At 42.2% G+C, this 27,805-nt stretch overlaps 1 protein-coding gene across 1 annotated transcript in view; it reads left to right on the top strand.

The window, feature by feature from the left end:
- Positions 1-27,805, top strand: part of ENPEP (glutamyl aminopeptidase) — a 103,451-nt gene that overhangs the window by 7,811 nt on the left and 67,835 nt on the right. Inside the window, exons 2-7 of the mRNA XM_073602347.1 lie at positions 12,371-12,512; positions 16,262-16,393; positions 19,093-19,213; positions 22,826-22,980; positions 25,836-25,949; positions 27,200-27,334. Coding sequence (XP_073458448.1) covers positions 12,371-12,512; positions 16,262-16,393; positions 19,093-19,213; positions 22,826-22,980; positions 25,836-25,949; positions 27,200-27,334 — 799 coding nt within the window. The remainder of the gene's footprint in view (positions 1-12,370; positions 12,513-16,261; positions 16,394-19,092; positions 19,214-22,825; positions 22,981-25,835; positions 25,950-27,199; positions 27,335-27,805) is intronic.

Genomic DNA, 27,805 nt, shown 5'->3' with positions numbered 1-27,805 from the left:
CTTTGTCTTCCAACACACAATGGAGCAGTGGGGGAATGAAATAAAGTTATACAGTATATGCTAGGGAGAAAGAGGTAAAACAATTTAGTTGCCTTTCCCTGAATGGCCTAAAGCACTGGTCATCAACCCTGTCCTCAGGGCCCACTAAGGCTGGATTCACATCTATGCATTTTTAGTGCTTTTCATATTTGCACTACAGAACATGTTCCATAGGAAACCATGTTAAATGGACTGTAGTGCAAATATGCAAAAAGCACTAAAAATGCATAGGTGTGAATCTAGCCTAACAGGCCAGGTTTGCAAGATAACTAAATACATAACAGGTGATATAATTTGCTGCTCAGTGATTGCAGTATTCTAGTCTGCATCTCACCAAGGTAATACATAAAACCTGGCCTGTTAGTGGGCGCCGAGGACAGGGTTGATGACCACTGGCCTAAAGGGTTTGCTTCTACAGCACCTGAGTTTTTTTTTTTTTTTGCAAGTGCATACTTTTCTAAAAGTTAGTATTTGGAATAGGACACTGCTTAGACTTAGCAATAGATCAATGAGGCACTGAGCACTTCAACACGATGTGGGGGTGGGAGTCTGTGCACTGGCCCCATAAGGGTAAGTGGGTTTTTCACAGAGCTTTCACCAGCAGATCAGAATGAGCAGAATCCATGTAAAGAGGCATTATTTGTACTGAGTAGCAGTGGAAGGTACCCGATATGCACCTGTGACTTTGATTTTTGTGCCCCCCCAGTTGAGTTGTGGCCTTAGACCTATCCTGCCTTGTGAGTCTAGTAACAAAAGCAGCCACTGCGCCCATAGTAATTATGCCATTTAATATAACCAAAGTACCATTCTTAGGCCTGTCTTTCCCAAGGTTAGAGCAGAGGCAGGCAAGCAGTAACAGTTCATTCACTCAATAACCAGTCTAGGGCAGTGATGGCGAACCGTGGCACCCCAGATGTTTTGGAACTACATTTCCCATAATCTTTATGCACTCTGCAGTGTAGTTGAGCATCATGGGAAATGTAGTTCAAAAACATCTGGGGTGCCAAGGTTCACCATCACTGGTCTAGGGGATGTCTTTTAGGATTTTTATTACTGAAGAACTTGGATGAGATGTTGGGTGATATTCAGTGAATCTGGAGTATCCCATATTTGCAGGAGGACATTCCACCTTGCTAAGCCTCCCTAACAGTCCTTATTTCAAAAGCTATACCAGTCAAGACTACTCCTGTTTCTAATACCCAAAGGAAAGGCAGTACTCACAATGGCAATGGATCACTGGATGCCTCCTTTCAGTATCCACCTGGCACTCTCTTTAGTGAGGAAGAGATTAATGCTTACAATGCCACAGGACAGCCAGAACTCTTCTAACTTCCACCAGGTACTCTCCAGTGAGCTCTCCAGACCAGGTCAAGTGAAAATTTCATGGATTTCTGAACTGTGCGCAGGTGGGACCTCGATAAACATTAGCTGGAATCAGAACTGCTGCAGATGGTGGTAGCAATCCCCACCCAGATGGGTGGATTCCCTCTAGGGTTATCAACCATCAGTATATTTACTGACAGTTTGCAAAAATCTGTGATTTTTACAGCTGTCAGTTAATGTCCGTTAGAGAGATTTTAAGTCAGTAAAAGTCCTATTTTCCATTCAAGTTAATGTTGGCTTATCAAGTGTAAGAAAGAACTCCTTGACTGCTTGATGCAACACCCGCAGCCACTTATCCAGGCAAAGTTTGGAGCCAGTTGGAATTTTTATTTAAATAGAAGCAGACTGGATCCAGCGGTAGAAGGTACATGCAGCTGCATTTGCTGATTCTGCTCTTCCAGTTCCAGCTGCGCAGTGATCTCACCTGTGCTCCACCTGCCACCTCTCTGCATAGATGGGTAGCTTGGCAGCAACAGCTCCTGAGCCCATGGCCAAACGTGCCCCACGGCTACACTACTCTCTCCTCCTAAGTATCCTGTTCTGCTCTTCTGCACCCACAATTCTCTGTCAGGTACTGTCAAGAAGAGGATTTTGGGGGTGGGAGTAGAGCACTGTACTGGGAAAGGGGGCAATTTGGGGGGAAAAGGGGGCACCCCTGTACTCTGTATGCAGCGCACCCGTGAAGCCTGCACTCTGTATACAGCGCACCCCTGAACCTCTGTACGCAGCACATCCCTGAACTTTGTGCGCAGCGCACCACTAAACCCTGCACTCTGTATGTACTTAGTGCACACTGCTGGTATTTAATGCCCTCCCACTGTTAGTGCAGGAGGTGATACCACTGCTCCACTGACTACAGAGGAACCAAAAAGAACTAAATTTGCCTAACACCCTAGCAACCTAACTAGGAGGGTACTGTGTATGTGTGTGTGTATATGTGTGTATGGTTAGATGAGACTGCAAATGTTCATTACTTATTTTAGTGCCGTGTGACCACACGAGACAGACATGAGGGATCCTTTCATATAGCAATAGAAAAGGTGTGCATCTTTTTTGAATGACTGTTATGTGAAAGAAATAGTCAGTTTACGGGCCTTAAAAGTTGTGTGTTGGTAAAAATATTTAAGCACAACTTCAGGGAACCCAAAAACTCAATCTCGCAATGAGGCTGAACTTAGTACTGCAAAGGTTAACTGCTCATTTATGTCTAGAAGATGGAGAACAAGGGTTTACAACCTGTTAAAAAGAGAGAAAATGCACAGTTTGTAAGTTTAAACTGCCCAGGTACCTGCATGCATGGTCATATGTATGTAAGCGATAATGCGCTAGGTTTATATAGAGTAAATTTAATAAGTGACACAGATGTTCTGTGACAGACAGCAGCTCTCACAAAAATGTACACCTCATAACAAAAAAATCTAAATCAAATGTGTAGCGCTGTCAAAACATAACCTTAATGAATAAAGTGCAAAAAAAAAATCTATTATATTAAAATAAAGATGAAAAATGGAAAAAAAAGAGGGGAAAAAAACGTAATAGTCCAAATGTCCCTATTCAACATCCATAAAGTGAACTTGAAAAGTGTGTTGATCCAATATTCAATCTGTGAAGACACCCGGTGTGCCCGACAGGATAGATAGGGTAAATATATCTGCTTACCAGATTTTAAGACCCTCTGGGGTCTATATGCGCATTCGTGAGCTTTCACCCCTCACTACGGGGTTCAACCGCATCAGCTATCCAGCCTGCTTAATTGGATTCCACAGGTGTATCCCCCACAGCTATCACCAATCAAGGAAAAGCAAAAATGATAAAAATAGGCTAAAATGGAAACATTTGTTTGTCCGGCACCCTCCACGAGTGCTTCGACGTCACCGCTGCTCTGTGTCTAGCCTGATGTACGTTTCATCCAACCCCTTGTTTCCATATGGTTTGTAGCCTCTTCCCCCAGTCTTCCCAGCAAGACTGTCTCTGGACGATTATGTCACATGGCATGGGGCGGTTTTCTGACAAAATGAGCAACCTGGCAGAATGTGCAAAACACGGGTTACACATTTTGCCAGGTTGCTGGAGGGTCTTAAAATCTGGTAAGCAGATATATTTGCCCTATATCTATCCTGTGGGGAGCACTGGGTGTCTTCACAGACTGAATATTGGATCAACACACTTTTCAAGTTCACTTTATGGATGTTCATTATAAACGTTATTTTAGACTCCGTAACATCATCACTGAGTCTCTGTGCTTCTCTATGCAATGCAGATAGATCATAGCCGGTGGGAGGGGCAAGCAGGGTGCTGTACATTGCATCCTAAGACATCTTGGCACCCTGCCTCAATACTCCTCTTAAGAGCCTCAGCACTGATATAAAAAGTGGGCTGCCTCTTGGGAGAAGTGATGCAAATATCAAAATCCCTTGATGGGTGGATGTCCATGTAAAAGAGTGGATATTCCTAGCCAGATCTTTTTTTTTCAGCAGTCATGTACACATCTGCAATTCATTCCTATAATCAAGAATATATTGTGGCCCATGCACTGACAATGTTTTTATCAGGTGAAATTTTATGAAATCCTTTTGGCCTAGGCCAGAAACCAGGAAGCAACTGAAAGATGTTAAAAAAAAAAAAAAAAAAAAGAAAGTTTAAAACAATAAATGGCACTACCTGCCTGGAAGTTGCATGTTCTCCCTGGGCCTGCCTTGGTTTCCTCCAGGTTCTGCGGTTTCCTCACACACTCCAAAGACAAATAAAAAACATATTCGAAACATCTCACCAGTATAAGCACATTTCCATATGGTTTGTTTTTTTTGTTTTTTTAAAGTAACAGAAAAATATCAGTTTATCCTGCCAGAAATTCAGTGAGGACCTAACTCCGTGTGCACTGTGTCTGTGCTTTACTGAAATATCAACCAGCGTTACCGGTCCTGCCTAGTTCTCTTCTTTGGATTACAGCACACCTCCCCCTGTGTTATGGAGATTAGGAGAGGGGGAAGTGAGCTGTAGTCCAAATCAGGAGTGAGCAGCCTAGGGTGACAACACTGCTCCCCCACAAATACAGTAGCAAGTAAACTAGGACAGGAAGGGTATTAGTGGCAGGATTATCAGGTTAAAATAATAAAACATCTAAAGGCTGGTAAACTGCAATATATTAAATTTGTGTTCTTGGATCTAGATATAGTTTTAAGAACAAGATTATTTTTTAGTAAATTTGTCCTTTAAAGTGACATGTTATACTTACCTGCTCTGTGCAATGGCTCTGCACAGAGCAACCCTGATCCTCCCTCCTCTTCTAGGGTTCCTGCATCGGCTTTACTAGCTCCTACAATTCTCGGTGTGCCACCATTGGAAGCTGCTATGGTGGCACAACTGCTGGCTCAAGCCTGAGCCGGGCTGTGCATGTCTATAGACACTGACAGTGTGGCTCAGGCCCAACTTCCCACCTCCAAAACCCTCACAAATTACTTGACCAGGTTTTGGAGGTGGGAAGTTTTGGGGATAAAAGGTGTGATCAGGATACTGGGCTTAAGTCCTACAAATGTCATGTTATTGTCTAGATTTGTTTCCACATTTTGTCTCTCATAGTTGAGGTATACCTATGATGACAATTACAGGCCTCTCATCTTTTTAAGTGGGAGAACTTGCACAATTGGTGGCTGACTAAATACTTTTTTGCCCCACTGTACCTCTTGAAGCTTGCTAGAAACCTGTAGAACTATGGTCAAGGTTCAATAAATAAATTATTTAGCAGATGCTATGTTCAAAACATTGCTATTTTATTGCTTGTTTGCTGTTTATGAAACATCATGGCAAACTATAGTAGGGTGTAATAATAAAAAAAAAACTTCACCGAGTGCACAACAAACCTTATTTTTTTGAGCCGCTCTAAGGTTGCAATAATGTGCATTTTTCGGCTCCTTCAAGATGATCCAGTACCAGGGCCGGCCCTAGCATGGGTCCTGGTGGGTCCAATGTCCCAGGCGGCACTTTAAATAGACGGCCACTTTTATATTTCAGTTTTGTGTGCAGGGGCACCGCTACCAGCACACATCAGTCAGGGGCGCCGGAGGTGGCAGTGGGACACGCAACACCATCCTTTTCAGCTTCTCTACAGCTCACAATACTACTATTTTAAACCTAATACACCCTCACAAGCACAGGAGTAATCTTTCCTTGTCCACAATTTGCATCGGCCCCTCCTCATTGGTTGGCTGTGCGGGTAAGGGGCAGCCTGAGAAGGAAAGGGGAGTTCCGGACAAGAGAAGCGTTGCGTCTCCCGCCGTCCAGGCAGGCAGATGGTGCATCCCAGCAGTAAGCTGGGTTGTCCCTGGAGCCTGCGGCCACCCACTCAGCCTCTTCGCAGCTGCCCATTCAGCTCACGGAATGGCCGGGGGCCTAGACTAGAAGTCAGCTGACTCGTGAGGCCTGAAGTGGAAGGGGCTGGAGGACCTCGTCTCCTGATCTTGGCATAGGTGTCACTGCTGCCGCAGACACCACAGAACCAGACAGTGAGTACCACTACCTGTGATCCTGTCCCCCCTGCACTGCCGCTGACCCCCCCCCCCCGCACTGCCACTGACCCCCCCCAGCACTGCCACTGATCCCCATCCCTCCCTACTAATGCCACTGATCCCCCATCCCTCCCCAGCACTGCCACTGATCCCCATCCCTCCCTAGCACTGCCACTGATCCCCATCCCTCCCTAGCACTGCCACTGATCCCCATCCCTCCCTAGCACTGCCACTGATCCCCATCCCTCCCTAGCACTGCCACTGATCCCCATCCCTCCCTAGCACTGCCACTGATTCCCATCCCTCCCTAGCACTGCCACTGATTCCCATCCCTCCCTAGCACTGCCACTGATTCCCATCCCTCCCTAGCACTGCCACTGATTCCCATCCCTCCGTAGCACTGCCACTGATTCCCATCCCTGCCCTAGCACTGCCCCCCATCCCTCCCTAGCACTGCCACTGATTCCCATCCCTCCCTAGCACTGCCACTGATTCCCATCCCTCCCTAGCACTGCCACTGATCACTGCCCCCCATCCCTCCCTAGCACTGCCACTGACCCCCCCCCCATCCCTCCCTAGCACTGCCACTGATCCCATCCCTCCCTAGCACTGCCACTGATCCCTATCCCTCCCTAGCACTGCCACTGATCCCTATCCCTCCCTAGCACCGACCTCCATCCCTCCCCAGCACTGCCACCGACCCCCATCCCTCCCTAGCACTGCCACCGACCCCCCCCCCCCCCATCCCTCCCTAGCACTGCCACTGATCCCATCCCCCCACCAGCACTGCCACTGATACCACTGTCATATACTACCCTAGCCCGTCCATGTACTACCCTAGCCTGCCCCTATACTTCCCCTAGCCCCCCCCCCCGGAATTGAACATAATAGTATGTCATATAATTTTGCATATACACAAATGCTGTTTCCTGTAAATCTGACTTCCTGATAAATTTAATTTTAGTTATAATTATCATGATTCAAAATAATGGCCTTTTGGTGGGCATGGTTGTTGTTGTTGTTGTTGTTGTTGTTGTTGTTATTATTTTATTTTTATTTTTATTTTTTTAATGGGTGGGGGCAGCATTTCATTCTTGGACTCAGACAGCACAATGTCTTGGGCCAGCCCTGAGCAGAACATTTCTTATGTAGCACCCCCCTGACTCCCGATGGCATGTGAGTGTAGCCAGGTAATAGCTACAGCAATATCGAAGGAGACATTGGGTTGATTTACTAAAACTGAAGAGTGCAAAATCTGGTGCAGCTGTGTATAGAAACCAATCAGCTTCCAGATTTTTTTTTTTTTTTTTTTTTTTTTTTTTTAATCAAAGCTCAATTAAACAAGCTGAAGTTGGAAGTTGATTGGCTACCATGTACAGCTGCACCAGATTTTGCACTCTCTGGTTTTAGTAAATCAACCTCATTGTCTTTTATTCTTCTCTCCATCTACTGAGATATTGATGTTATGCAGCACCATTCTCCTCTGGCGAGCAGGGGGAGAGCTAAGGCCATGCAAGCCCATAGACTTATATGCAGCACGCTGAGAATCCTGTGAGTTGTAGTTTGAAACGGCAGCCATATAATGGGACAAATAGACTCCTTAAAATCCAAATCCCAAATAGGCACTGTGCAGTAAGAGGAGCGGAGAGATGATTTTTATCAAACTGCCCAGGAAAGCTTTTCCTCTTGACACCGAAGGAGTTGGCGAGAGAGCACCTCTATCTGGATATTTGTCTGCCAGTGGGTTTACTTACCAGTGGAGATCCAAGCCTGAGACTTGGAGTAAGGAGCAGAGCAGAACCGGCCACATCACAGCACCTGCACCGCTGCAGCAGGGAGACTGTAGCCTCCACTCACGCTTTGCTTCCCACCCCTATTCACCAGAGGCTTTCAGGGAGAGACTGAGGGGCCCCCCTTCTAAAGCAAGAGGTCCCCGCAGCATCCCTGGGACTGGTGAGAGGGCTATTTGCCCATTGCTGATACTGAGAGCAGGACACCAAGTGTTCCCAATCCATTCCTCACCCATACTACACATATTCCAAACCAAGACTGCACCTATACCACATTATACTGAACCTTTACAGCATCTGAACCACATCTACCTTGCACCTGTGCAAAGACTATACCATACCTATACTGCATCCAGGTTAACTGGGACTGTCATTAAATGAACCAACACTCATAAAGGGCCCCAACGATAGCCGGAAGAAAAACATTTAAAAAAACATATCAAAGGACTACCCCTCCTGTAATAATTATTCTGCAAGCCCCATTTGTTCCCTTGCCCCCTCTGGTAGTGTCCTCCTTTTTCTTTTGAGCAGTACAGTTGGTCTAATAACTACCATAAATGCTTTTTAACAGTATAGTTTCAGCACTAGGTAAATTAAACTTTATTATTGGTCAATGCTTTGCTACTGTTTATTCTGATTTTGATGCCAAATGTCATCTTATGTCTAGTCCTTAATCAGTTTGTATGCTAAATTGTGTTATTACCTTTGTTCCTCCATTTTATGCTTGCCCGGTTACCAACCATATTGGGTGACAATATATTTGCTTTTACTATCTGGGTTGGTGCCTGTTTTCTTTGGTATAGCACTACTATTGAGTGCTAAGTATTGCCTTCAATATTTTCTTGTGATTTTGTAAGTTTGTACACTCAAACTGGTGTGTCAGAGGGGTTGAGGTAAAGAAAAAAGGACACATCCTATCCAGCGGCTCTTATGGGGGTTGTGCTATATGAGAGACCCCCTAGAGACCGGTAAAGCTGACAATTACCCCAGGGCTGAGTACATGGCTAGAAGTGGGGGGATTGAGAAACACTGGGTACCAGTCACTTTAGTATCTTTTTAAAGTTTAAAGCCTTAATGGTTTTTTTTTTTTTTTTTTTTTTTCATTCTATGCATTGAGATAAAAAAAATCTTCAGTGCTGCAGGATCCCCCTATCCCCTCTTATACTTGCCTGATCTTGATCCCACAATGTGCACAAGAACAGCAGCTCTCACCGCTGTCTCCCTCCTCACTAGGCAGATCGATAGCAGGGGGAGACATTGGCTCCAGTTGCAGTCAATCAAATTCTGTGACGAAGGAGCAGTGGGGTGGGGCTGAGCCACCTGGTCTGCGTCAATAGAGACAGACAGGGCAGCCCAGGAGTGAGAATGCATGAAGAGGTGGTGCTTGGAGCACCGGCAGGGGACACCAGAAGAGGAGAATCGGGGCTGCTCTGTGCAAAACCATTGCACACAGCAGGAAAGTATAACACGTTTATTTTAATTTTAAAAAAGCTTTAATGTTACTTTAAGATTGTATTGCTCCAAACAGACAGGGAGAGAGGGATAAGGACAGCAGATACCCAAAAGCAACACTTACAGATAAGACAACACCGGCAACAATGTAAATAGCACACTTCAGCTGGCTAGCAGACTTCTCTGTGTATTCTTATGCCTTCTTCCTGGTTCTTAGTCTTGGTTCAACTTCCCCCTTGATCAGGCAGGACAGGTTCTGAGGACCACTTTTGGCCCCAGTTCGGCTCTCAGCACAAATTAAGCCCAGTAAATGCTACTGGCCTAGCAGGACAGACTACAGACAGCACACCTCACCAGGCCAAAGTCTGGGGGAAAGATACCCTCACAAAGTTAGCCCCACATATTTATGCTCACCCCCAGTATGCACCACTGGAAATAAACTTCCTAGTTGTTGGCTGGGGGAACAGAAGGCAGAACCAACAGCAATGCTGAGCTTAGAGGAAGACCACATAAGTAAAAATCAGGGTTAGATTAGACAGTCATCCCTGCTTAGGACAGGCTGGCTATGGTCAAGTGAAAATTTAACTCAATATCGGGGCAGTAATGAGCACTTCCAACAGCCAAAAGTGTTTGTTATCAAAAACATTTTCTAATTTTTTATAAAGATCTCTGTGACAGGGCCTGGTCCTTTTTCACCTAGTTACAAAGAGGGAAGGAAATGCTAAATCACATAAATGCTGTCAGCTGAATCGCAAGATGAAATACTGTATCCCAGTATTTTTTTAGTTGGGTAAATGTCTCCCAGATCATCATTCTAGGTAGATCCATTTTACCTTGTATGGTCAGCCGTTCCCAAATCAGCCAATCATATTTTTTCCTTACACATAAAATCCATTCCTGGGGAAAAAAACAGCTTTCATCTGATTGGTTGCTATAGACACAGTTCTTAATACAGATAATCTGAAAAAAGGTAGAGTATTAAATGAAAAAAGCAGACTCTGACCTCTATGCTATGTCTGCAAGCAAGTCCTGCATTCTGACCTTCCACACAAACATACCAGTTGGGATAAAATATTTCAGCTTTTCCTAAATATCAGAAAGAATTTATGTGGGCATAAATATTATTGAAGAATAATAATTAAGCCTCTGCATGCTGCTATACACGCTTGGATATTTGTAGCACACCTTTGCTTAATAACAATAATTCTTGGTTTGCATATATTGCATTACATTTTTAGGCTGGCCAACTGCATCAAACTGACCTCTCTCTACTTTGCAAAATGCAAAATACTTACTTGCTCATAGGATACTTTAATGGAGATCCTGTATACCACATAAACAAATAGTGCCAATATGGAGTAAATTGATACAGCTGGAGAGAACTACAGACAAAGGTCTGGTCACTCATCTGTACAATGCAATACAGCTGAAACAATGTCTGTGCTCAAGTCCAAATAGATTACATAAATAAAATTAAAGGCAATAAATAACACTACCACTTAAGATTTTTAATTAATCTTCTGCACATTGCTTTCTACCCTTACACATTTCTTGCAAATTTTGCATAAAAACAGGGATTGTTGGTTTTCATATACTGATTGACTTGTTGCATTAAATGATCCCTTTCTATTAAAATATAATACCTTGTAGTGGTAAAATGAATGAGTGTCCAAAACTAATTTTTTTGTATAGTGCGCTGTTGATGAGATTTTCCTTCAATTTCTGTCCCAGAGATGCAACAGAAAGAAGGCAGAAATCTTAATAAAGGGAAGGGAATTTCCATCTTAAGGCCCATACACACGATAGGACTTTGTGCAAACTTTCCTGTGGATTTTTGTACAAAGGGCGTTTTCCTTAAACTAATTAAGCATACACACGGCAGGACTTTTTCATCCAACTTTCACCAAATCACGTGGTTTTTCAGCTCTTTACTGCCACCCTTTGGTCAACTTCTGTATCGGCGAGATTTGACACCTGCAAGCCCTGTCGCAGGAGTCCCGCAAATGTGTTTTTTCCTTTCGCGATGAGCGACAAGCATTGCCGACAGGTGTTTGGTATGAATCATGAGGGGGAACTCCACGCCACGCTCCGGAAGCATACCAGGCCCTTAGGTCTGGTATATATTTTAAGGGGAACCCCCTATGCTGAAAAAACGGCGTAGGGATCCCTCCCAAAATCCACACCAGATCCTTATGCAAGCATGCAGCCCGGCCGGTCAGGAAAGGGGGTAGGGATGAGCAAGCGACCCCCCCCCTCCCCCGAACCATACCAGCCTGCGTGCCCTCAACATGGGGGGGGGGTGAGCGCTTTGGGGCAGGGGGGCGCCCTGCGGGCCCCCCCACCGCCAAGGCACCTTGTCCCCATGTTGATGAAGACAAGGGCCTCTTCCCGACAACCCTGGCTCACTCGTCCCCACCCCCTTTCCTGACCGGCCGGGCTGCGTGCACAGATAAGGGTCTGGTATTGATTTTGGGGGGGACCCCCCACGCTGTTTTTTCCGCGTAGGGGGTTCCCCTTAAAATCCATACCAGACCTAAGGGCCTGGTATGCCCCCAGAGGGGAATTCCCTCTCGTGCTCGCTGCAATAGGAAAATGTGTTTTTCCTATTGCAGCCAGCGCGAGATGCACAGTACCCTGTCGCCGAGAACCTGCGTGATGGGATCATGCTGGAAACATTCTCGCGGGCAGGTACTGTAGTTTGTACAAAAGTCCGATGGCTTTGTGTACACACGATCGGACTTTTGTTGCCGGAAAGTTTGTCCGTTCACACAGCCAACAAAAGTCCGATGAAAACCGAAAAAGTTTGTCCGATGGAGCGTACACACGGTCGGATGTTGCCCCAAAACAGCTCATGTGCATGTTTGTTGTCAAAAAGTCCGATCGTGTGTACGGGCCTTTAGACAGCTGTCACTGGCTTATATGTTCCTGTTGTAAGTGCATACCAGTTTTTGGTTTTCCCTTCCCCTTTTTTTTTTTATGGTGATAATAGTCAGCATGGCATATACAGAGACTGAATCTTCCCAACAGTGACACAGTGGGAAAAAAAATCTGATAAAAATGTTGTAGCCGTAATTTACGAAACATACTTGTATCGCTGTTATATGCTTATATGGCTGTTGAGATACTAACTGTAAAAAAAATTAAAGCAGCACAATCACCCCTGAAATCTATTAGACTAAAATAAACCTCTCTTTTCTCCAGGAGTATTGCAGCTACAGATCATGAGCCAACAGATGCACGAAAATCGTTCCCTTGCTTTGATGAACCCAACAAAAAGGCAACCTATAATATAACCATTATTCACCCTGCTGACTATGATGCAATCTCAAACATGCCAAAAGAGGTATGTATTTAGGACCCAAAAAAATGAAATCTAAAATAGTTTTTGTGTTAATTGGGTGCGATGGCCACTATGTTTAAAATAAGGCACACAATTGTAGAGTTTGTTTTTTGATCATGGAATTGTACAAAATAACAAAGATAGACTACTTCCCTTCCTCCTTTTATCACATGGCAACCTGAAGCCTCTTCTCAGAAAGGGCTGAAAAACAGACTACATGTAAGCATGGTTTTTCGTCTTAAATGGGCAATATAGATTTTTTTTTTTTTTTTTTAAGACCGAGATTAGAAAAAGGAGGAAAATGCTAAATCAGTGATTTCTCGGTCAAAACATCTGCAGTCTGGAATGGCCATAACCTTTGACAGTATTAATATCATTTGTGCAGTGCATTTTTTGAAGACCTTTAAGGAGGTCCAGATTTGCCACCCGCCCAGCCCTGCTCAAAGAAAAATAAGTCGAATGCAGCAACATTGCTACATCTACATCATGGGACTGACTTGCATTCTAATCACGCCCCCATCGAACAGAAGAGGGATGGACAAAAATAATTTTTAAGGCAAATTGTACCTTTTTATAGTTTAAAGGGTCTTTTCAAACTCTCAGAAGTACATATAAAGTGACAGTCTGCTTGTTAATCACAGACTTCACAGCTTTAATTTACACCCAGCTTCCGCCTGGCTTGCCTCCGGGCAGATCTCACTGGTATCCTGGAAAAGCTGAGGATCCCAAGTTGTGCAAGGATGTACAGTCCTGGAAAATCTTCCTGTAATATTTTAGGTTACTCAGCTTTCTCATGAAACTGAAAAAAACTCAGTGATGTTAGCAAAATTAGGCAGAAAGCTGCTGGTAATTAGGGAGTAAGGTAAGTATTTTTTCATTTTTATTTTCTTCCAGTGAGTTGTGTAGCGATACCCTCGCAGGAGCTAAGTTTCCTACTTGGAGATCCTGTCTGTAACAACTCTTGGGGGTTGGTTTACTAAAGGCAAATGGGTTGTTCACTTTGCAAGTCAAGTTAAACTTTGCAAGGGAATTTGCCCTAGAGCAAAGAATACTCAATCGTACAAGCAAAAAAAAAAAAAAAACTGAATTTTTGCTTACACATGATTGGATGAAGGAAGCCAGTTGAGTTTCACGTCACTCACTAATCTCTGGGTCCAGTTTCCTTGCAAAGTGCAACTTCCCTTTCAAAGTGAACAGCCTATTTGTCTTTAGTAAATCAACCCTTTTCTGTTAGGCTCCTTTCACACTGAGGCGCTTTGCAGGCGCTAAAGTGCTAAAAATAGCGCCTGCAAAGCGCCCCGAAAGAGCTGCTCAATGCACTCCAGTGTGAAAGCCCGAGGGCTTTCACACTGGAGCGGTGCGCTTGCAGGGCGGTCATAAAAGTCCTGCAAGCCACATCTTTGGAGCGCATTAGGAACGGTGTAATTACCGCTCCTAAAGCGCCCCTTCCCATTGCAAACAATGGGGCAACGCTGCAAACCCGCCCGCAAAGCGCTGCTGCAGCGGCTCTTTGCGGGCGGTTTTAACCCTTTTTCGGCCGCTAGCGGGGGGTTAAAACCGCCCCGCTAGCACCGCTAAAACGACGGTAAAGCGGCGCTATATTTAGCGCCGCTGTACCGCCGGCGCCCGCACGCCTCAGTGTGAAAGTAGCCTTACAGGCTGACAATGCTATGCCTCTGCCTTTCAATTAGCAGCAGAGCCATCAGCCTGCCCCATTGGACTGCTTATGTGATAGCCTTGATCAGCAACCCAACGGCCAACTGAAAGAGCATGCATTGCAGTAGATTAGCATTGTTAGCCTGCACCAACAAAGTTTGTTATTGGCACTCTCTTTTTAAAAGGTAATTTAAAAAAAAATTGCTTAATAAACACATACAGTAAGGCATGATGCTAAACATAATGAAAAATTGATTTTGGGTTTACATACACTTTAATGGACACCTACACTGAAAAATGTATAGGCTGTCATATCGGATTATCTTCTAAAAATGCTAACTGACCTTGAACAAAAACATGCAGTAAGAGTAGTCAGAACTGTTGGGATCTAGTTTTGCTGTATGTTTTAAAAATTGCTGGGTCAACATGAATACCTCACAATTTGCATTTCTAGTAGAGGCCATCAATGCACATGTACATATTTCTCCCTTTGAAGGTTTCCTTTAATAGTTTGTGGACATTCATAATACTGTATGTTTTCCCCATTTAGTTCCTTTGAAATTAAGGGGGTTGAATCACGCTAAAACCGATTGGTGATCATACACAAAACAGATTGGTGATCATACACATCATCACCAAACCAAATATTTAGAACTAAGTGAAGAGTTCCCCTTTAGTGTATACATAATATACAAAATACATGTCAAATGAATAATCAATCCAAAAATAAATGTTCAAAGTAATAATAATAAGTCCATGTATAAAAAATAAATAAATCACCCAAGTGATATAAAAGTATCTTAAAAAAGTTCCAAAAAACATAAATTCTTGCTGTGAGAAGAAAAAAGCGTGCTTGCTCCACCACCGTGAAATCAGACTGGCCGCTTACCAGAAACTCACGATTCCCCCCCCCCCCCCCGTTACAGAGGATCAGAGAAAGCTGTTTGTTAATACTGCTTCGAACCACGTCCAATGGATCAGAGACCTTGTACCGAGATGGGACATCAAAGACTGCAGGGTCAGGCTAAAGATGTTCACACTGACAGGTACTCAGACATCAGCCCACAGCATTGCAGATACGGTCATAGAAGGAAAAAAGGTTCCATATAGTGTAAAATCATTAACTTTATTGGATAAGTAAAAGGTTAAACTCACATGTTAGTAGACAATAGTAGGCATGTAGTGTAGTCTGGAGCGCCGTCCGGAAGCTGACAGACAGCCCGTCCTACTGGAAACAACAGCAGCAATGGGAGGTGATGAGAACACGTGTTCTAAATGTGTGGTGATGATGTATATGATCACCAATCTGTGTTAGCGCGATTCAACCCCCTTTTTTCTCATTTAATTTCACTGTGTTTGTGTTACATAGATGAATCGCGGCTATAATTGTTATTGTTTATGTATTTTACTGTAGCGCAGTTATTCCCCTCATTTTTCTTATCCTTTGAAATTAAACCTCTTGCATCTCCATTGACGGCTCATTTACTTCCCATTTCTACAACATTAATCAAAGTAATTTACTACATCTAAAGCCTCATACACACGGTACGACTGTTGGCCAACCGAGTGTCTGATTTTTATCAAAAGGGGGTGTGCCAGGATCTTGTCTTGCATACTAACGGTACACAATTGTCATGCAACAAACACAAACATAGTGACATACTACAAGGAATTTTAGCTCTTGAGCGCCACCCTTTTGGCCCCTTCTGCTAATTTCTTGTTTGGTGAGCATTGATTCCAAGCATGCGTGTTTGTACTTCCGACTTTTGTGTGACGGATTTGTGTACTGACCATACGTCATCTGACGTCAAACCATTGTCTGCTGAAAATTTACTAGCCTGTCATCCAACATTTGTTGGCCGAAACAACAGTAATTGTCAAAAGGAGCATACTAACGGTAAGATTTTAGGACAACAGTCTGTCAACAGACAATCCCCTGCCAACAATTGTACCGTGTGTACAAGGCTTTAGTCTCAAAGAGTAGAGATGAAAGATTCTGTTAACTTCTGCTATATTCATATGAGACGTAGTCAATACATTTGTTGGTACAATACTCTAATATTAAAATGGCTATATTAAATTGTTTGTTCACTTAGACTTCTACTGACATAGGAAATGGGTGGAAAAAAACTGTGTTCAAGAAGTCAGTCCCTATGAGTACATATTTGGTTGCCTTTGCTGTCCACCAGTTCACATATGAGGAAAGAATTTCAAAAAGAGGAATCCCTGTAAGTATTCTGTCAGTACCCTTCTGTTCTAATTAGATTGAACAAAAATGATCCATCTTGATGCATTAAGTGTTGAATGTAAAAGTCAAAATATTAATCTAAAGGGCAGCTGTAAATAAGTCATATTTGCCAGATTAGTTGCCATATTGCAAGTTAGGAATATTTGGGTCAATCAGATGCCCAGATCATGTGGGGGGACAATAATCATTAAAGGTACACCCCAAACAAAATAAAAAAATTAAGGCTTGACATGCATATAGCGAGTGCATCTGGTAAACACCTTTTTTTTTTTTTTTTAATGGATTTGCTTGGAGTGCTCTTTTGTCTTCATGGTGAAGATTATGCTATAATACTGACTCACCAGGTGTTGGACTTTCCAGATTCCCTTCCCAAAGAGGTGTATACTTTTGTGATCAGTAGTTATTGCATTGGGGGGGGGGGGGGGGGGTGTTGAGAAACTTTCCTGTGAGTGCACAATCTTTTCCCTGCCCTAGAGCAAAGGAAATATTCAAACTACAATACTTACATTGTCTGTCAGTGATCCTTGCACTTAGGTGCTTTGTTCAAAGACACACAGATGTTGTTTTTGGGAAACATCTACTCTTCTTTGTCCACCCTTAAGCAGCCCATAGAATATTCATTTGGTTGAACGAAAAAAATTACCCACTCCATGTGGATAGGGAAATTATTCCTGCTGAGCTTCTGTATTCTGTCAGCAAGGAGAATTCCCTGCCATGAGAATACACTGATGAATGTTGCCAGCTATAGCCAGCAGCACTGATTGATCAGGAAAAACCCAACAGGCTGCTTGTACAGAATTTGATTATTAGACTAATGTCTGTATAACCAGCCTGCCCATACATGGATTGAAATCCCTGATGAACCAGCCCAGTTTATGTATGGCTGCCTTTAATCATTATGTACACTCCGCCTACATGTAATTTTGCTGCAGTTTTGCCGCGATTTGCGTTTTCCTGCAGTGAGCTGTTAAAACATTCCTATTTTGAATGCCATTCTTCTTTTTTTAGGAGAGGAAGGTTGAAGCTCCCCTAACTACAGCAGCTCCTAAACTCTGCCTAAAGCCTATGTGAACAGTATATTGACACATAGGCTTTTATGGAGTTGAGTTTAGGAGCTTTGGTTAAAAAAACTTCAAAAGCTCCTAAACTCAAGTTTAGGAGCTGCTAGTGTACATGAAGCCTTAAAGGGGTTGTAAAGGTACGTGTTTTTTCACCTTAATGCATCCTATGCATTAAGGTGAAAAACACTTGTCAGTCACCGGCCCCCTAGCCCCCCCCGTTTTACTTATCTGAACCCCTTCATTCAGTCGGCGGGGACGCGCTGGCTCCCTCTCCACGGGCTCCCGCCTCTTGATTGGATAGATTGATAGCAGCGCTGCCATTGGCTTCTGCTGCTGTCAATCAAATCCAATGACCCGGGGGGGCGGGGCCGAGTCTGGAATTCTGTGACTATAGACGCAAATGCTGGACTTGGGAGCCCGCCCGCAAGGTAACCCCCTCGGGGAAGCGCTTCTCCAAAGGGGGTTATCAGATGTGGGGAGGAGCCGCGAAAGCCGCCGGTTGACCCCAGAAGAGCAGGTTTGGCGCAAAATGAGCTTCACAGCGAAGGTAAGTATGACTTTTTTTTTTTTTAAATTGCCCTTTACAATCACCTTAAGCTGGTCATACATGTGGGAAATATAAAGATTAAACTTTTGCTTCCACTATTTTGTTGAAAGCAAAGCAATCAAAGACATAGAAATGGTGGTTTCAATGGAATTTGAGAAGACAGAATGGAAATAAATGCAGTCTGGGTGAACTTCCCTTTTCAATCCGGCTTCAGTTGGAGCTTTCACTAAACTGTATTGCAGCTGGCAATTGTTTTCTCAGTTTTGACTTTATAACCAACTCAATTCTGGTGGTCAATCAAACTTGTGGATGGTAGATTGTAAATGTATAGTGGCTCAAAAGTCGTTGAAATTGGCTGAAAAAAATTGCCATGTGTATGGCCAACCTCAATAATCAGGCAACAGTACAGTGACTGGTAAGATGTTATCAGTCCCTTGCTAAACGAAAGCACTAATGCATATACTTATTTAGAGGCCGGTACAGCCAGTCTTCTGATGCATTAACATGGAACTAAACCCATTAATTTGACAGTTTCCCAAAACAATTACAGTCAGGGCATGCCTAAATGATAACTTCACATTTGCTTGTGCTCTCAACTAAACGGTCATGCCATCAAATGGTTGGTGTTAGAACAAGTGAAGCACAATGATAACTGCAGATCAAACAGAGGCTAAGATGGCAGCTTCCTTGGCTATGAAGGATAGGAGAATGTAGTTCCCCTTTAACATATGGTTGTAGCATGGGGTTGGAAATACTTAATACACACCTCTTGGCACAGCTTAATTGTAACTGGCAGAAATAGAGGTGTCATAAGCTGACCACACCCACACTGAGGCTGCTGTTGGGTATAAATGTCCTGTAGACTGTGCGGAATTTCTATTCTCACCACATTCTTTGTGCACTTGCAAATGATTAAATATCATTCTGGATCCTGTTATGACCTTGTACACTTGGTTATTATCCATTTACCAGCATGTGTTACCAACAGTGTTACAAAGCAGCTTGAATTTGTCATATATATTTCTCAGGCTGTTTTTTTTTTCCACATTAATATTTTTGTTTTCATTTTAGCTGAGAATCTATGTGCAGCCAAATCAAAAACAAACAGCGGTATATGCTGCAGACACTACGAAAATTGTATTTGACTACTTTGAAGAGTACTTTAATATGAACTATTCTCTACCCAAACTGGGTATGTATGAAAATATAACCTTCCTGCATAGTGCTTTGGATTTATGTCTAAGTACAGTATATTTAAGTATATCCAAATATATGCTGTGCTATCTATCTAATTCAAATATATAGGGGTTTATTTACTAAAGGCAAATCCACTTTGCACTGAAAGTGCACTTGGAAATGCAGTCGCTGTAGATCTGAGGGGGTCAAGCAAGGAAAATAAAAAAAACTGCATTTTTGCTTGTACATGATTGGATGATAAAATCAGCAGAGCTTCCCCTCATTTTAGATCTTCCCCCACAGATCTAAAGCGACTGCACTTCCAAGTGCACTTGTAGTGCAAAGTGGATTTGCCTTTAGTAAATCAACCCCATAGTGTCAGAATGAAGTGCAAACACGCAACATCATATACTCAACATTGTGTGAGACCAGGCCCCAGATTTACTAAAGGCAAAACTACTCTGCACTTGAAAGTGCAGTCACTGTAGATCTGAGGGGAAACTCTGAAATGAGTGGAAGCTCTGCTGATTTTATCATCCAATCATGTACAAGCAAAAATGCTGTTTTTTATTTTCCTTGCATGTCCCCTTCAGATCCACTTCCAAGTGCAAAGTGGATTTGCCTTTAGTAAATAACCCCGTGTATGTATGTATGTATGTATGTATGTATGTGTGTGTGTGTATATGTATGTATATGTATGTATGTATGTATGTGTGTGTGTATATATATATATATATATATATATATATATATATATATATATATATATATATATATATATATATATATATATATAGTGCCCAACAAGAGTGTTCATAAAAAAATCAATGATGCAAAATCATCAATAAAGTAAAAGTGCTAACGTGAATCCTCAGTGACAAGCTTCAGTGTTCCACCACCCAGAGCACACCATAGAAGCTTACCAGAAATTTAGACCCCAAGTTATAGGAGGTCTGACACCCAAGCACTACAGAGATGAGGTAACTGTAACACAGCTTCTCGCCACTCCAAAGAACTCAAGCTAACATAAGGAATAAAGTAAAGGAACCTCCATAGTGTAACATTCAGTATATGGTAAACCATTTATTCATAATAGAAGGGTACCAGCATGAAAAGCAGGGACACAGTGTCGGTTGTGGTGAAACACGTCAGTGGTGACATCACACTCGATCACGCAGTGGTTGCTTGTTACATTGATATTCTGCTTCTTATGCTGGGGTGTAAAGCAATGTTCTTTCAATGCTCCACTCACTGTCCTGAAATGAGGAATAATTCTCCTATATTTTGGGATATGAGATGGAATGATTCATGTGAATACCTTCTCCTTTAAGAAGGATTTACTGAGCTATGCACTAATTAAAAATAAGGCTTTTTGATTGCTTATGTCTCATTATTACCATAACACATGTATGATTGTACAATCCCTAAACTAAAAAAAATGTGTAAGCTGTTCAAACACAAACACTAGCCCTTAACCTAGTACTGATCCTTTTTCAGCAGTAGTATTAAACAGTGCAGCTTTGACTAAAGTTGGGTAATGACTTTTACTATAAGTGTAAGCCATCCATTTACCTGCTGAAGCCTGGCTGAAAAACTTCCAGAGATGGCACCCCCCTGCCTTGTGCCTTGTTGCTAATACATGGCTAGGAAACACAGCTTTTGTTGCTCATTCCCACTATTACAGGAGCAAGCTCTTAGAAACCTGCACATGTGTGATTCACTCCTTCATTTCAGAATTGCTGAGCTCAGGGCTAATGTGACGAGCAAAGGAGAGCACACGCGAGGAGGTTTGAGTCAATGAAAGGGCTTGCTGTTGTGATGGTGGGGGTGAGCATGGCTGGGGACAGTCTTAGGCTAGGTTCACACATATGTGATTTGTATGTGTTTTGAACCGCATCCAATTCGCAAGACATGTGAAAGAACATTGCTTTCTATAGTGCCTGTACACATATGTTCAGTGCAGCCCGAGTGCGGATTCCGTGCAAATTTAATCAATAGTAAAGCCTTGTTTTTTTTTTCTAAGATAACAAACCTGTTATACTTACCTGCTCTGTGAATTGGTTTTGCACAGAGCAGCCCAGATAATTCTCTTCTCTGGTTCCACATGCTCCTAGCTCCTCCCTTCTGCTGGGTGCACCCAAGCAGCAAGCAGGCGCACTCCCGAGCCTTGACTTTGTGTGTCTACTCACACTGAGCCACGGCTCGGCCTCGCCCCCTCTGTCTCCTGATTGGCTCACTAACTGCTGCCAAAAGCCAATCAGGAGTGTGAGTCCCCAGAGAGGCGAGGCTCTCGTGGACATCACTGGATCAAGAGGGGGCTCAGGTAAGTATCGGGGGGGCTGCTGCACACAGAAGGTTTTTTTACTTTCATGCATGGAATTCATTTAGTTTAAAATCCCTTGTGCCTTTACAACCACTTTAAGCTCTGCTCTAACTTGGTATGCAGAGACAAGCAGAGTGGCTGTCCCTGTCCACAGTGTAGCAGAGAGGCATATTCGCAGATACTTCCTACTTGTCACTGATTGCTACACAGCCAACAACCTTTTCCCAACCATTGGCGCTGCAGTGGGTGGAGTCTGATGGGAAAGCTAAGACACTAGCTTCTCATCAGGTCTGCTCTCACCTTGTAATTGACAGCAGTCAGTGGACAGATTTGGCAGATCTATCGGCTAAGGATCAACCCATTGCCTGCCTGCTGTCAATCACAAGTGGACCTTATGAGGAACTAGTGTCTGTAAATCCCCATCAGGCTATGCTCCCCTAGTATAAAACTCTCTGCTGGTGCGATGTCTGGGTGACAGCTTCATCGGAGGGGAGGAAACACTGCTGTATCAAGGAAAGAAGGATCCTCTGCTCCAGTTGTATGTAATACCTCATTTAAGACCTGATAGGAGTGCTCGCCCCGACCCGCCTCCATAGGATAATTGAAGAAAAGACGAACGGCTGCACATCCAAAGGTTCCAAAATGCCTTTATTTGAAATCTCCATGATGACAGCAAGGACGCCAAAAAAGCAATCGCGTAGACACGTTTCACACAAACAACTTGTGCTTCATCATTTCACACAAACCACTTGTGCTTAATCATTATTGGGTAATGATGAAGCACAAGTTGTTTGTGTGAAACGCGTCTACGTGACTGCTTTTTTTGGTGTCCTTGGTGTCATCACGGTGATTTCAAATAAAGGCAATTTTGGAACCTTTGGATGTGCAACTGTTTTTCTTTTCTTCAGGAAGAACTACTGTACTGAGGTTGGGATGTCTGTATGGATGTGGGTCTCAAAACATAGAATTTGCTAAATGACAAAGGATTATTCTCTGCAGATGTTCATTAATGAGAGATGTTTTCAATCAATAGTGGGATCTCTATGACTCCTGAAAAGTCTGCTACATTACATAGCATATACTAACATAACGATAAGGCTTTTCCGGAAAACCATCTAATTTTGGAATAGTTGTAATATGCATTTTGAGAAATGTTACATTTATTTATTATTATTATTATTATTTACATCTCATTCGTTTAGTTGTATCTTTGTAGGATCAGATAAAAAAGTTGTCATATATCTTTGAGTAGTCTAGCCTGCATTACAAATGTTAATGACAGTGTGCTTTTTTTCCTTGACCTAGACCAAATAGCAATTCCAGATTTTGGAACTGGAGCTATGGAAAACTGGGGAATGATCACTTACAGAGAGACTAACCTGCTTTATGACCCCAATGAATCAGCAACAGTCAATAAACAACGAGTGGCAGCTGTTATAGCTCATGAGCTAGTACATCAGGTATGACTATATATGAAGTTTTAAAAGCTTAGGCCATCCAAAACTAATATTTTAGATATTAATTGGTGCTGGAGGGTTTCATTCTAAACTGGTTTCCTAGCTACGCAATAGGGTTGATTTACTAAAACTGGAAAGTGCAAAATCAGCTTCCAGGTTTTTTTGTCAAAGCTTAATTGAACAAGCAGAAGTTAGAAGCTGATTGGATACCATGCAGAGCTGCACCAGATTTTGCACTCTCCAGTTTTAGTAAATCAAACCCAATATCTCAAATTGCCAATTCTGGCAACAAGTTGCGGACATTCTAAAGCCTCGTACACACGATCGGATCGTTGGCCAACAAAACCGTGGACTTTTGTCCGAAGGGCGTTGGCCCAAACTTGTCTTGCATACACACGGCAAGGAATTGTCAACCAACAAACACAAACGTAGTGATGTTCTACGTTGTTTTTCAGCTCTTTAGCGCTACCCTTTGGGCTCCTTCTGCTAATTTTGTGTTGAGTAGAAGTTTGAGTGTTGATCAACGCTTTTCATTTTGCGCTTTTCATTTCAACCAGATATGTTGCGGAATCGGAGGAGATAACGTGTTATTTATTATTGGCCTTGGAGTTATTGCTTTGACATTATTTTTTTGGTTGAATAATGATTTGATTTGGTATATTTTCTATATTTTTGGATGCATAGAATGCACTTTTTGGTTAAGTTCTATTGGCAGATAACATGTCTAATTTTATTTGTTTTCTTTTTTTTAATGCACAGTAAAAAAATTGTGGAGAATAATACTTGGCTATGTGTTTTACTTCAAATTACAGTTTGGGAGTAGGCAGTTACATTTAAAAAAAATACAATGTAAAGTTGTCAAGGGACACAGTTGTATCTTTGATCTTAAAAACGACGGGATAATGGTGTTGTGGTAACTTGCCCCCCCAAAAAAAAAAAAAAAACCTAATAATATTATTCTTAATATAACTAGGAAAAAAAAACCTTTGGAAATGAGTTTGCAATAACTCCATCAGTATCACCAGCAAAGCAGCTTCATTATTATCCCATTAAAGAAGAAGAGACTTGTGCACTGCATTTCGAGATTTCATAATTTGCCACGTCACGAATATTAATTCTCCGCTACGATCGCTAGTTTACAAGACCGACCGCTTCTGGCTCGTCCTTGCTTCCGAGCATGCGTGTTTGTACTTTGGACTTTTGTCCGACAGACTTGTGTACACACACTCGGAAAATCCGACAACAGACATTTGTCCGCGGAAAATTTTAAAACCTGCGATCCAACATTTGTCCGCGGAAAATCCGACAACAATTGTCTGATGGAGCGTACAAACGGTCGGATTTTCTGCCAACAGCCTGTCATCACACATTTCCCGTCGGAAATTCAGATCATGTGTAAGAGGATTTAGATGCATAGGACAGGCACATTAGGCAACATCATGGAGAACGCATAAGGCAAATTGCTGTTTGGGTAGAGGGGTGGGACCCTGTGGTGGAGATGGCTTTGATGGTTTGAGAGCTGGGAACACCACAAACATATTTATGGGATACTCAATGACCCTATAGAAGAAGCAAGTAAATGTCTCAGCTCAACAGTCTTATTCTCTATTTATGACCCTGATGTTTTTATAAAGCAGATCTGTCATTGATTGTACATACTGTCACATACAGGATGTCTAAGTACCCCTGTGACAATAATAAAGTTACATACAATGTAAAAAGAGGTGACATAAAAAAAAAACTGCATGTGCAAAAACATCTGCATGTGCATAATGCACACTTTTACACAGCTAAGATGCACAGATGTACATATGATCCCTATTTCACTATATATATTAGATATTCCCATCTACTACCTAGGTTTAGAAATAATTGAATACTAAATAGATGAAATGCTTTTTTTCGTGTAAGGTGTTTGTTTACAGTTTTGCGTATCTTCAGCTTAAATTGGTTGTAAACCCTGACATATATCCAGTGAAGTGACTGGCCTGAGGTAGTTCACAGAGATAAAACAAATCCTGCTACATAAGTTGTAACTGTTTATCTGCAGTCTTCTCTACATCTGTTTAAAGTGCTGAATTTATAAAATATGTCTGAGCTATCAGAAAAAAGGGGGCTGAGAGCTGAAGTTACACTCTGCAGAGCTCAGTGAGGAGAGCTCTGAGAGCTGATTGGAAGGAAAGGACACACCCCTTCACACAGCACACAAGAACAGAGCTGAGGCTGTCAAATCAGCTGGAGATCCCCTGCCCCTGTCACCTTTTTTCTTCTCTTGGTGTCAGGAAAACTTGTCAGAAGGGATTCATGCCGATAGTGGAGGAATGAAGTGGCAGACAAAAATGACATTTGGTGTTCTGGATTGAGACACGTACACACTATAGAGGGATATGCTTTGCTCATATTTCATGTCTGAGGTTTACAACCACTTAAAACTGTTTCACAAAAACACTTTTATATTTAGTCATTTTTGATATCCTCTTGTGTCTTGTGTGCCTATGGTAATGATAATACTATATAATGATTGTGACAAGAATTATTTTAGTGTATTTCAGATTTAATTTTGAGAAACATTTGCACGATTTCTTTTATTCAAAACTCTTCTTTTCTCTGAGTCTGCCGACAAACCGCCAGGATACTATGTTTGTACAACCATGCTTTCCTTGGAGTAACTAAACTGCTGCATATGTATACCTCTTATTTTTGTATTAGGTATTGCTTAGAAAACAAACTCTTTAGCTTACAGCTGTTTTATATTGTGTGGATTTTCTCATCTTTCTAAGCATGTTTATTTTTTGGGGGGGGGGAGAAGAGACCAGAGGGAATGTTTATAAAGGTTCCTAATGTGTTTGTATTTTCAGTGGTTTGGAAACATAGTCACAATGGACTGGTGGGACGACCTGTGGCTTAATGAAGGCTTTGCCAGCTTCTTTGAATATTCAGGAGTGAATTCAGCTGAGCCCACATGGAACATGGTAAGCTTGACTTTAGAAGAGAAGGTTATGTTATAAAACCTTTCACACCATACTGTAAAGAAATGTGCACATTTGAAATGGTTTCTTTTCTCTGTCCTCAAGGCAGGTTTACAACAGATGCAGTCCAGTGCATTTTTTAATCTGAATCAAAAATGCATGGACAGTGTTTTCCATTTATTCCAATGGCCCTAGATCACACCGGAGCAGTCGGTTCCAGTGCAGTCAACAAAAGTAGAACTTGCTGAATTGTTTCTGTATGGAATGCACTGAAAACACACTGGAACACATGTAAACATATTAAAAATGCACTGGAACACAAGTAAAACGCATCCAAAATGCACCAAAATTCACATTGTCTTGGATTTTTTATGTTATGAAAACAAGGGGGGAGAAAACGCACTGGAGCGCGTTGAAAATGCATCTTAAACGTTTGAAATTGCATAAGCAAAAACAAATCCGGAACACAGAAATTGTGGTGTGATCCAGTAGTTAAAGTAAACCTTTACTCAAAAGTTAAAGTGCCACCACTTATCCAAAACACTTCTGAGGGCTTTTTTTTTTTTTTTGACAATTCTCGCCTAGGCGAGAAGGATGCCGCTTATACTGCACCCCCCCCCCCCCCCCCCTCCCCACCCGCAGCCTCCTGGGACATGTCCCACATCCCAGGAGGCTGGGGGATCCCTCTCACTGCACCGTTCAATCTCGCAAATGGGGAGCCAGCTGTTACAGTTACAGTATTTTTTTTTTTTAAAGTGTGAAGTTCTATCTTTAAGAGCATCCTTGTACCTGTAAAGATAGTACAGTGCATTTTCAGTGACCCTTTTTTTTAATCAGCTAAATACATTTCAAGTGTATTCAGACAAAGGGTATACAAAGCTTTACAGTTTGTTTTATTTTTAAAGCCACCACAGCCTAAGTAGAAAAGAACACTTGCTCTTGTTTTAAGCTGTGGCCTTTCTGTCGAGGTACAACAACTCCCTGTTGAGTTATGCTGCGTACACACGGGCGGACTTTTCGATCGGACTGGTCCGAGATTCAGAAAGTGTTGAGGTATGGGGGTTACTGCATGTTCTTTGGACAGCAATAAGCGCTGCTAGTAGAATTTCCATGTAACTCCAGATGTATACTTATTTTGTTATACTATACAGTATAGGAATATGTTATCTTTTTCCCCTAGATCTGAAACAAAATATTTTTTTTTTCCCCAGACCTCAGAATATCTACATATAAATATATTTTCTGTTTTTCAGCTTGACCAGATTATAATTGATGACCTGCTCCCTGTAATGAGAGATGATGCACTCCTGTCTTCCCATCCAATTATTGTCACTGTCTCGACCCCAGCAGAGATCACATCTGTCTTTGATGCAATTTCATACAACAAGGTTTCAGTCACATTTAATGGAATTTTTTGAGATTTTTGTTATAGCTTCCAAATAGAACAAGACCTAAACTGGCAAGCTAGTAAATATGAAATATTCCAGAAAAGCTGCTCTGCTATTTAAAGGGTAGTAGATGTGGCAATTATATAAAAAGTAGGTATTTATATTCACAGCAGCCAGTGCTGTACTAAAGTAGCATTGGTGCTAGAACCTAATCATAACTTCTTGTAGGCCTGAGAAGATTGTTACCTAATACATCCAGTATTTGATAATAAATTTGACTGATCATTCTTTGGATAACAATTAATCGGACATGTATTTATTTGTTTTATTTTTTTTAGGACTGTGATAAGAATGGCACAGATGTGCCATGACATTCTCATGCACTAGTCATTAAAGTGATTGTGAAGGCTCGTTTGTTTAAAAAAAAAAAAAAAAAAAACATGTTATACTTACCTACTCTGTGCAGTTGGT

This window comes from Aquarana catesbeiana, linkage group LG01 (genome assembly GCF_042186555.1).
Source record: "Aquarana catesbeiana isolate 2022-GZ linkage group LG01, ASM4218655v1, whole genome shotgun sequence".
NCBI lineage: Eukaryota > Metazoa > Chordata > Amphibia > Anura > Ranidae > Aquarana > Aquarana catesbeiana.
The sequence above is the reverse complement of the archived record's forward strand: the minus strand, read 5'-3'. Positions and strand labels throughout refer to the sequence as shown.